At 42.1% G+C, this 12129-nt stretch overlaps 1 protein-coding gene across 1 annotated transcript; it reads left to right on the top strand.

The window, feature by feature from the left end:
• Window positions 1-226: 226 nt before the first annotated feature.
• cyth4b (cytohesin 4b) lies at window positions 227-12107 on the top strand. Its single transcript, XM_084041917.1, has 13 exons — window positions 227-394; window positions 1766-1848; window positions 2351-2415; window positions 2635-2701; window positions 6177-6295; window positions 6411-6491; window positions 7078-7190; window positions 8377-8525; window positions 8882-8993; window positions 9712-9788; window positions 10021-10092; window positions 10913-11061; window positions 11791-12107. Exons 1-13 carry the CDS (start codon window positions 376-378, stop codon window positions 11870-11872), a joined length of 1188 nt encoding a protein of 395 aa, XP_083898043.1. The 5' UTR covers window positions 227-375; the 3' UTR covers window positions 11873-12107.
• Window positions 12108-12129: the final 22 nt, after the last annotated feature.

Genomic DNA, 12129 nt, shown 5'->3' with positions numbered 1-12129 from the left:
AATCAAAATCTACAATGTGAGTAAAGTTTTCAAATACATGTAGTGGAGTAGAAGTAAAAGTATTGGAAATTGGAAATACTCAAGTAAAGTACAAATACCTCAAAAGTGCACTTGAGTAAATGTACTGTACTTAGTTACTTTACACCAGCTGCTTAGTTCTACCCCCGTCTTCTCTCTCTGTCTGAATAGGATGCTGTGACTGTCCTCTCTGGGTGGGTGTGCTGGGTCAGGAAGCGTCCTGTACTGTTCTCTGTATTTCTGTCACATCTGATCTCTTCACATGAGAGAGTGTTCCGTTTTCACAACACCACCACTTGATATCTCGGGGTGTATTGCGCAAGATTTGCTGTGTTTTCACGTTTTTGTTTTATATTAATGACCGATTGCCAAATGGGTAAGTGTTTTTTTTTTTAAATGATCTTTTAGTGTTTTCTTTTTTAAATTATCTTTTAGTGTTTTCATTTAAAGGCTACCACCTGGGTACTCACCAGACTGATATAGCTCGTGTCATTTACAATCAGAGTATGTGTCATTTACACAAAGATATGTGTTCTTGTCTTTTCTATATGCTGGCTGCATGGGGGGGGGTTGAGATAGTTTAATATCTTAGTAAACTTGGCACAAGTACTTGTGCCAAGTTTACTAAGATATTAAACTGAAAGATCAGGTAGGAATGTCTATTCAAGTGAGTGAAAGGATGTTGTCTTGTGACAAGTACAAACAAACAAACTATCAATACACATAGATGAGTTGTTAGATTGTGTGGCTTGTTATTAGCACAACTCTTTGTCAAGTTTGGCATAAGCAAGAATACAATACAATAGAGAGAGAGAGGCATCATATGACACACTTCTGTGAGAGATAATTGCAACTGTCATATTTTGGCTACCACACACACCACACCACAATAATACCCCAAAGAGTGTTTATTTGTAACTATGATACCGGTTACTGTTTTAAATTATGATGACTAATAATACTGCACTCCAAGTGGAATTGTTCAACGTGTGCTGTGGTAAACTAGATTGTGACAGGGCTTATGAACTTTTAACTTCGAGCACTGAAAATGGGGAAGTCGAAGAGACCCTGTGGTTTTGATAGAGAATCATAAGATCACTCAAAGCTAGTAGCTATGCTGTCAAAAAAGTAACTTAAGTTGCTGGCATTGGTTTTGCCATCATGCTAACCTATTTTAAACATTTAAAAAGTTCAAAATATGATATGACAATATGACAACTATGATTGTTTACTTTGGCATACTGCACAAGAAACTTAAAGGAAGGGTGGGGAACTTGTGGTTGAATGTCTTCCACACCGTACACGTACAGTAGCTATAAGCAAACTGTGCTTAAACCAACAAAGTGTTGACTGTGTTTAGATCAGTGTTTCTTAAATTGGGGTCTGGGGACCCCCAGGCGTCCTTGATGGGGTTCCAGGGGGTCCCCAGCAAAGTGTGTTAATACATCTTAACCCCTTTATCCATATTGTGTACGTTGGCTATTCAAAAATAGCAGACATACAAGCTCTTTTTTTAAGACAGATCTTCTATTCTGGGCGTCCCTGGCACAAAACATTTTCAGATGGGGGTCTGCGGCCAAATATATATACATTTGGGAGTCCTTGGCATGAAAAAGTTTGAGAAGTACTGGTTTAGATTTCTTCTCTTGACAATGCGAAGTGACAGTGTCTTTACAGAGGCAGCACATGTTCAGTCATTCCCTTCTCATGGTTCCATACATGTGTTCTGTTTTTAATTTCTCTCCAGTGTCCCCAGACTTCACGGCCGATGAGAGGTCAGAGCTCGAGAACATGACAATGTACAAGGACGCCCTTATGGATGATATCCAGGTACGCACACGCGCACACACACATACATACACACACACACACACACGAACGCACGCACGCACGCACGCACGCACGCACGCACGCACGCACGCACGCACGCACGCACGCACGCACGCACACACACACACACACACACAGTGATTTTAGATGGCACATCAGTGCAGGGGGTAAATAATATGGAGTATGGTATCATTGATGGACTGTCATCTCTCTGTAGTAGTTCTCTTCCATGCAGATTACTTGAAATAAGTCGTTTTTATTTTGATGTCTTCTTTGGTTGTCCTGGGTTTGACATGTCTAACATTAAGCTTAGGCTAGCACTCGCAATGACAGGACACAAATGTACAGGTCAAAACTCTGCTAATTCTGAGTTACACCCACCTTTGTGTAAACATAATAGGCTACTGTAGAACCCTGTTAATTTAACTTACCCTGGGTGAGCCTATAACTCATCTAAATTCTAAAGACATGACCAAGTGTTCTGTTCTCCTACGTTCTGCAGAAGCTGAAGACGCATATTGACAGTGTCATGGCAGATTTACTGACCTTTGAGTCTGCTGAAGAAAAGTGAGTTGAAATCTGGACTGGAACCTTCCCACCCCACCACAATCATCAACCTTATTCAAAATACCTCCCTCTCCTGTTTTTTTTTAATCCAAACTATTTATTTTATGCAAAATAATGTCACTTCCTTATCTCATCTATACAACTACAAGCTTACAACATGCAGTACATACAATTGAAACATTTAACATTTTCTGCAATGTTTTGTTTTTCGTTATGCAGTAAGACTGTAGAAAAGAGCAAGCAGTTCTCTAGTGGGAAGAAGAAATTCAATATGGATCCCAAAAAGGTGAGCTCAGAGGATGGGGGATTTATTTAGCTGTGTATTGGTTGATAATACAACAAATTTAGACCACGTAGGATATATAAGTGTTACTTCATCATACAATAACCACTTGAACCCTAGCATCCCTTTTCTGGAGTGAACATTCACAAAAAATAGCAGGTCAATTAGCTCACATTGCATTGTGAGCTTGTAGATCAGCTGTTTTTGGCATCTGGTATAGAGCCCTGGGGGATTAAGGGTTTAAGAGGTTAAGACTAAAGCCACGTAAGTCATCATACAATAAATATGTTTAGTCCCCTTAGTTGTTTTCGTCTGCATTTAACACAGCATTAGGAGCAGCGGGGAAGTGCCATTAATGGGAGCAAGGAGCAGTTAGGGGTTAAATGTCTTGCTCAGAAACACGTCGACAAATGGACTGGTTGCTGGCCAGGGGGGCGAACCGGCAAACTTCTGATTACAATACAGCCTCTGTTCCCACTCAGCTACGACTGCCCTGGGTCTTATGAGTCTATGTACTGAAAATGACATCAGCCCACGTACACCACAGTTTCAGCGGTGGTTTTGAGAGCAGGGCCTACGAATACGACAAAGACCTCAGCAGTGACACACGAAAATGTCAAAGAATGCATGCACGCATTTACCTCAAGTCACCTACTGTAGCTTTGAACTTTACAGTAGTTGCCATTTTGATGTTTAGCCCCTTTTTGCTTACTGTACCTTGGGGACTGCAGGACAAATTACTTCTAAAACATTTCTAGTAAAGACTTATGTTGACCTCCTTTGTTGTGCAAAGATGCTAAAGTATTGCTAAAGACTAAAGTGTTGACTTTATTTTGATGTTCATTCACTTCCTTCATACAAACAAAGATGCATGTGTTATTAATCTGTGTACAGAAAATGGCATCAGCCCACCACATCACAGTTTCAGCTGTAGTTTTTAGAGCAGTCTATATGACTGTCTATAGACTAATGCCTATATTGTAAATTGTAATTGTAATTTGTAAATTGCAGTGACACACAAAAAAGTAAAATAATACATGCAGGAATATACCTAACCTACGTACCTTTGAACTTTAGTTGCTATTTAGCAGTATAACCCCTATTGCATATAGGGAATGCTGGACTTAAAGGGATATTTCGCTTTCAAACATGTTTGGGTTAATTCTAATGTCTACTCAGGTATTTAGATATTTGATATTCATTTGATCAGACACGCCCCCTTCCTATACAAACACCCGTCCTTGGTTCTGTTGACTGATATTGTCCTTTTTTTCTTTACATTTTTAGCGTAGCCAATTATAGTTTACCCCCTTTTTCTCCCCAATTGAGTCGTTATGCCAATGAATTCCTCCCCACACACATTTCTGTGTTGCCGCTGCTGTTGTATCCTACTGACTTACCTACCAGTGACGAGCCCCCACCAGGAGGACGTAGAGCCTTCGTTCTATCCTCCCGCCCAACACTCCCTGCTGACAGGTGCCACCTTAGCTCGTAGGATTACGTGCAGTGACAATTATCACCCTCCCCGCCCAGACAAAGCCGGATACACCACGGTGGTTTTGAACCCACAACCTCCGCGGTGGTAGGCAGGGACTTTACCACTGCGCCACCCGAGCGCTGATAATGTCTTCTAATACGTGAGGGGGCGACTTTTTTAATTACTTTTTCAATTATGTTTTATAATTATTTTTGGAAAATGAAGAACATTTAATAAATATTTCTTTTAATGAAATGAATGAAAAAAGTAATTGAAAAAAACATTTGGTTTGTATAGGAAGGGATTGTGTCTGATGAAATATCAAAATACTGAATCAAGCAACTTAAAAACTGTCTGGGGTGCTCACAAAAGCCTGAGTAGACGTTAAAATGACACCAAACATGTTTGAAAGTGAAGTATCCCTTTAACTAATGACTTCTGTAATCTGTAATAAATAGCTTAGTAATGCAAGTTCCTCTCTTAGGATTCTCCTCTGACACATTACACATCTGGTGTCAAGCCTATTATTACGAACTGGCAGCCGATGTTAAAGTGTGACTTAGGGTGCGGCCACACCAAACTTTGATTCTGCCTATGCGGGCAGATTCTGCCAATGCTTTTCAATGGGATCGGAGCGTTTTTTTTGCGGAAATCCTCGAATGGCAAGTTGGCAACAAACTTATTGAAAAGCATTAGCAGAATCCGCCGGCGCATAGGCAGAATCAAAGTTCGGTGTGACTGCACCCTTATGGTGCGTTCACACGGGCAGATTAAAAGATACAAAGATACAAAAATACACCACATCTTTGTCGCTGTGTTGCTTTGTATCTGTGTTGCTCAACGCGGTCGCTACAGTTGTAGCTTTGTATCTTTGTATCTGGAAGTTGAACCCAGCTCAACTTGAATTTGTAGCTTTGTATCTTTGTAGCTAGAGCTACAGCTACAAATGTCGGATGTCTTTGTATCTTCATGTCGCTGGTTTCCATTGAAAATGAATGGTAGCGTGTATCTTTTAATCTGCCCGTGTTATCACACTTCATTTTAGTTATTAAGCATTTGAGGTTTTTAGTTATAATTGTGTGCAGAATGAAGACATATGAGTCAAAAGTTCATAGAAGGAAGCTTATCTGTGTAAGAGCTGGGTTAACAAATCAATGCCAGGTTGCATTATGTCTTAGTTTCTCTGAGGAGAAAGAGGAAGAGAAAATGTTTTTAAGGAATTGGTGAGTGATTAAATAAGCTGTGAGCTAAACAGCACAGGAAGTCTGATCACTCACTCGGAAATGAGATCATCATGAAACTTCATCAAAGTAAAAACACCAACTTCAAGTACAGGCACACAGACAATGTACTGTACCATCCATACAATGCTTGCTGAAGACCAAAGTGTTGACTTCCATCATCATACAAACAATGGTGCTACATTCTTGCAAACTTGTGCTAAATTGTTGTCTCACTTAGAAATTATATCAGTATGAATGTTTAAGAAAAAACACCAACTTCAAGTGGTGTGTGTGTGTGTGTGTGTGTGTGTGTGTGTGTGTGTGTGTGTGCGCGCGCGCGCGCGTGCGTGTGCGTGTGTACGTGCATGTGCATGCATACACAAGCACAGAGGTGGTAGTGGCAAGTAGAGCAACCGTCTAGGAATGGGCAGGTCCCTGGTTCAATCCTTGTATCCTCTCTAGGGCCTATAGAGTCTAGGCATCATGTGGAAGTGTCCCTGAGCAAGACACCCTAACTGCTCCCCCGGGCACTTATCTGAGCAATACACTGCTGGGTCAAATGCAGAAAAGTAATTTCCCTCTGGGATCACTACAAATACCCTTATTTACATAATGATGTTTGCCTTTTCACAAAAACAAGTGATGGTCATAGTTTTGCATAAAATAATGATGCCATACCACTGTATGTTCATATAAGGAATTATTAGCCTTTTTCTCACTCTCATTTTGCATGTGTGTGTGTGTGCCTGTCTGCGTGCGTGCGTGTGCGTACATATAGGGCATCAATTACCTGGTGGAGAACAAGCTGTTGGAGAGGAGAGACAAGTCCATTGCGGAGTTCCTGTACAAGGAGGAGGGACTCAACAAAACAGCTATAGGAGATTTCTTAGGAGAGAGGTGAGAAGATGGCAGGGCGGGAAAGGGACGAAGTGGTGGGAAGAATACAATTAAAAAGAGCAATAAATGCCCAGCTTTGTCATGTGTTCCTGTACTAACATCCATCCATCCATAGGGAGGAGCTCCACCTCCAGACCCTGAAGGCCTTTGTGGAGCTGCATGAGTTCTCTGACCTCAACCTGGTACAGGCACTAAGGTCAGTGGCTGACACCATCATCATCGTTGTCATTTATCGCACCGTCTCTTTTACGGTTAGGGTTAGGGTTTGGTCTCTTCTTCTTCTCCTCCTCCTCCTCCTTCTGCTACCTCACTATTATTATTATAATCCTCCTCTTTCTCTTTGCCTCATCTTCATCAACATCACCACCACCTGGTCCTCCAGTACTCTAACCCAGAGGTGCTCAAAATGGGGTCTGGGGACCACCAGGGGTCCATAGTAAAATCCAGAATAGTTTAATTGACTTAATATTTCACTGGCTAGAAGTTAGTCCAATGAGGATGTATAAGAATGACAATTCAGATCATAGGTTTCACTCAATCTCCCCACCACCTACAGTATAGAATGTTGTAGAATGATGTAAGAAATCTAATCTAACAAAGGTCTTCTCTTTTGGGGATCCCTGGCACAAAACCTTTTAAAACGGGGGTCCATTGCCTAATACGTGGTCCTTGACATGAACATTTTGAGAACCACTGCTCTAGTTGCCTTCTAGATCAAGGTCAAAACGTAGTCACCAAATGTTTTAATATCTAATGATGCATACGTGTGTGTTTCGTGTCAGGCAGTTCCTGTGGAGCTTCCGTTTACCAGGTGAAGCCCAGAAGATTGACCGCATGATGGAGGCCTTTGCTACACGCTACTGCGATTGCAACACTCATATCTTCCAGTCAACTGGTGGGCCTCAGTCAACTTACTTCCTGTGTGTGTGTGTGTGTGTGTGTGTGTGTGTGTTTGTGTGCGTGAGCAGATGACCACATTGTCTTCTTTTTTACATTCTGTTTTGTATGAGGCGAGCCGTCTAGGGTCTGTCTCTCTGTCTGTGTCTATCTAGGGCTAATTTCAAAAACCACAGGTGGGTTCAGCACCACATTTCTTGTAAATGCTGCCAGAAGGCCACGGAAATAATTCCCAGAACTCTAATATTATACTGGAAGTAAAGTAAGGGAGGTCGGATTCAGCTGCAACTTTGCATAGTCAGAAACATGGAAGCCATGCTGTCTAACTTATTAGACCCTTGATTTATCTATTTTTATTGATATAGTTGTGTTGTGTGTGTGACGCGGTGTTCAGTATGTCTGACACTTAAGTAAGTCAGCAGCAACAGGGAATCACCTTTTCAACAAGATACTGTAGGTGTACTATATGCTGTTCGCTTGTTCACAGATGCTTAGTGTTGTTTATATAGACACTATAGTGTGTTTGACGTTCACCTGCTATCCTAGTTACTTTACAGCACATACTTGTTTCCATATGGGGCGGCAGTGGCTCAGGGGTAGAGTGGCCGGTAGAGGGGCTGGATGGCAACCGCGAGGTTCCCAGTTCGATCCCGGGCTCCCCCAGAGTAAGGGTCAAAGAATCCTTGAGCAAGACGCTGAACCCCTAATTTCTCCCGATGAGCAGGTTGGCGCTTTGCATGGTTTCCTTCCTCCGCCATCGGTGTGAATGTAATGCCCAATCACTCTATCTGTTGTTGGTTGACTAGAGTTCATGACGATTGCCCCCACTTGCTAGCCTGGTAAAGCCCCTCCCTCCGGAAAATCTAATTTCCATCCTGAAATAGATTACAAATGAGATTTCCGGAGGGAGGGTTTACCAGGCTACCCACTTGCACCTTGTAAGTCACATAAGAACGTCTGCTAAATGCTTAACCTGTTAAAACCGGGTCATTTCAGATTTTTGTGTTGGCTATTCAAAAATAGCAGATATACAAGCTCACAGCGTGTCACTTCTTGCCGCGCTGTGAGCTTTTGCATCTGCTATTTATGAAAGATTTGTAGGCATTTGTAGAATCGGCCTCAGGTCTTAAATGGGATACATTGTAATTCTCTGTGTCTCTGCATTTGTATCCCTGCATCTGCAGACACGTGCTACATCCTGTCTTTTGCCGTCATCATGTTGAACACCAGCCTCCATAATCCCAATGTGAAGGACAAAACCACCCTGGACCGCTTCATCTCCATGAACAGAGGCATCAACAATGGAGGCGACCTCCCCGTTGAGATGCTGTCGGTGAGACATAATGGAGTGTCAGCATTTCCTTTGGAAACATTCAAAGTGATGTTTAACGTTGGGTTGCAGAGAGCTAGCTGGGCATGATGTAGTCCAAAATTCTGTCAACCCATAACTTTGTACGAAACATACTGATGCATTCAATTAAGTGATAATACATTAGAGGGAGTGCTTTAATGTGAGATATTGGCACTGGTGTGCTGCGGAAGTTAACGTCATAGTGGTTGTGGGTGAAACACATTTTTACGCAATTGTTGCATTGTAAGAACAACTGCAGGGGGTGGGTTATTATTAACTCATTGCTTTCATATCATTATTGCTTAAAATATTTACCCATTTTATTCCTTCCACATTAGCAACTGTACGACAGCATACGCAGCGAGCCTTTTAAAATCCCAGAGGATGATGGGAATGACCTAACACACACCTTTTTCAACCCCGACCGTGAAGGCTGGCTCCTCAAACTGGGTAAAATTTTGATGATGGTTTATCTTTCACTTTACTATAAAGGAAGAAGCATTATAAAAGAGCAAAAACTTTGACTTAACAGTGAACGTCTTCACATTGGCACTGTGCAGAGAGAAGAAAACAAAACAGGAAGTAAACAGGAAATGATGCTGTACATGCTAGACTAGAGGCATTTGCATTTATAAAGCCCCATTGAAAAAGGTGTTGGCTCGGCACCTGTTTCTGTAGTCACATGACCTATATTACAATTTTGGATGTCAGCAGGAGGGTTATTGACACACATGGTTTCATGCTCTGTATCATGCTTGAACATCTCACACCACAGAGAAAACCTCAACCACATAAGGCCACTCCCTGATAACTACCGTTATCTGCATTCTCCCAGCCCTCTCACCACTATACATCGGAAAAACGTACACATGTACTATCGTTCATCAGTATGACAAATTGAGATTGAAGAGGCACTGATGAAATTGGCTAAAAAAACTAACGTTGCACCTCTTAACATTTAATTTATAATCCTGTCCTAAAGAATATAATCATGTCCTAAAGAATATAATCCTATACAGTCATTGTACAAAAGCCCTTGCTGCGCACCTGAATCCGGTCCCTCCCTCACAGTCATAGTCATACGTATATACCTATACATACAGTATATGGCCAAAAACAGCCAAAGGTTCTCTCTAGCTACTGTTTATTTACTGTGGTTGTGTTTCAGGGGGCCGTGTGAAGACTTGGAAGAGGCGATGGTTCATCCTGACTGACAGTTGCCTCTACTACTTTGAGTTCACCACCGTAAGACTTTCCAATCCAATCTTCCCTTTTCATCTCGTTTTCGGCGTTAATCCCCCGCTCTCTTCTCCTCTAATCCCATTCGACGTGGTGTCCCTTTTGTTTTATCTCGCTGCTCTCTTCTCTTCTCTCGCCTTTAACACAGCAAAGCCTAATGTAACGTAGTGCCGTAAAGCCTGTTCTTCTGACTGCTGCAACCCTATTTTGAACTCCATTTATCTCTGTGTGTCTCCAGGACAAGGAGCCCAGAGGCATCATTCCTCTAGAGAATCTTTGTGTCAGAGAAGTTCCCTATCCACGCAAGCCTGTAAGTGTCAATTAGTTATGATTTTATGGTTTATTATGGTCTATAATATGGTCATTGAACCATTAAGACTGGGAACGCATCTGTATCATTTTAAGATTTCTTTGACTGATTTCTGTTGGCCGAGTGCCGCGCTATGAGCTTGTAGATCTGCTATTTTTGAAAAATCGTGAAAAGTTGTGCAAATCTTTGAATATATATTTTTAAAGCGAACATTTGTAAAATATTTTGTTCCAGGAACCCCCCAGAAGCAAATATTTGAGTTACAAATGTTCGCTTTAAAAATATATATATATTCAAAGATTTGCACAAATTTTCACGATCAACAAGCTCATAGCGCAGCACTGAGTGAGCTATGAGCTTGTAGATCTGAATTTTTGAATAGCCAAAGAAATCTAAAATGAATGGGTTAAGGCTGCTATCCGGAACGTAGTTTAGTGAATAGAATGTTATTTTAAACAATCCATATGGTAGAGTATGTTAATACAATAAAATAACATATATAAACGAACTAGCACATTTGCAGTGGTTGGAGGTGGTCTCCCTGATCATCTATTGAGAAAATAAGACCCTGTGTTCGGGGTCACTACAAACACACTTATCACCAAGGGATATTGCCTGAAGCTCAGAGTGCAATATCTCCCCAGGCCAAGCGGGCATTCTTGTCAAATATTTTCAATCGTGTATTTAGCAGATTTTTAATACATACATAGGCCAGCTAATTGATGGATGAGGGGGTTCGTACGGGTCTGAATCGATGAACATAGTCTTTCATTCCTGGCGATTGATCGTATCATCTCTCTGTGTGGCTTTTTTTTACCAGTACTGCCTAGAGCTGTACAACCCCAAGAGCCAGAAGATCAAGGGTTGTAAAACAGGGAAAGACGGGCTGGTGGTTGAAGGCAAACACCAGACCTACACCATCTGTGCCGCTAGCGCTGAGGAGCGAGACTCGTGGATAGAGGCCATCAGGTCAGAGTTGACACACGCACGCACGCACGCACGCACGCACGCACGCACGCACGCACGCACGCACGCACGCACGCACACACGCACACACACACACACACACACACACACACACACACACACACACACACACACACACACACACACACACACACACACACACACACACACACACACACACGCACAACTGCAGGGGTCTTCAACGTTTTTCAACCCAAGGACCCCCTAGCTGAGAGACAGATGAAGCAGGGACCCCCAATATGTACGTATCTGTATTGTGTATTAAACTTTTTCATAGATTTCACAGACTTGTTGTAGACAGACTATCATCAGTGTTTGATGATTTAACTGCTTAAACCGTCAATACTTAGTAAACTTGACCTTTTACTCAGCTTGGTCTGCTCTTTTTTCCCTCTACACCAAACTTCTTCGCCGAAAATAGCCGGTCTATAAGATCACAACACCTCGCAGCTCTCAATACTTGAGAGCGTTGTGGGCGAGTGGTTAATGTAAAAAAATAACAATCCTATCACACAAAGATTTGGCGGACCCCCTGTAGTAACTCTGAGGACCCCCCTAGGGGTCCCGGATCCCCTGTTGAAGACCCATGCTCTTCTGTGTACATACAGTGTGTGTGTACATAGAATACACACACTCAAACAGTTACTGGCTATATTAACACTACCAGTTTTAACATCTTGTCGGTTGCCCTATTCTTATTTACCCAAACAGAGCAAGTATCACCAAGGACCCATTCTACGACCTGGTGTCCGTCCGCAAGAAGAAGGTGATCAACCAAGCCCCGCAGGACTGAGCTCACCCCCCCTTACAGACGCCTTGAATTCCTCTACTGTGCTGTGGGATTCCACCGCCTTTAAGCTGTAACTCATACAGCACAACAAGTGAACTGAACTTGGACAGTGGACACAAGAAGTGCACAACTGTTGTCCGAGGTTATTTGTTTTAGTACTAAATTGTCACGGATGACAATATCTCAAGTATTTTAGTGGGACTATCACTGTAAAAAGAAAATGCAACAGAAAAACATGGTTGACAATATGGTGAAAAAAG

The sequence above is a fragment of the Gymnoscopelus microlampas genome, assembly GCF_963454915.1.
Source record: "Gymnoscopelus microlampas genome assembly, chromosome: 2".
Classification (NCBI taxonomy): Eukaryota; Metazoa; Chordata; class Actinopteri; order Myctophiformes; family Myctophidae; genus Gymnoscopelus; species Gymnoscopelus microlampas.
This window is presented reverse-complemented; position numbering and strand designations above follow the sequence as displayed.

Excerpts from the sequence above, each read along its gene's own strand:
- cyth4b (XM_084041917.1), top strand. Across the intron at positions 6,492-7,077 it reads AACCTGGTACAGGCACTAAG|GCAGTTCCTGTGGAGCTTCC; the intron begins GTCAGTGGCTGA and ends GTTTCGTGTCAG. Across the intron at positions 8,526-8,881 it reads TCCCCGTTGAGATGCTGTCG|CAACTGTACGACAGCATACG; the intron begins GTGAGACATAAT and ends CTTCCACATTAG.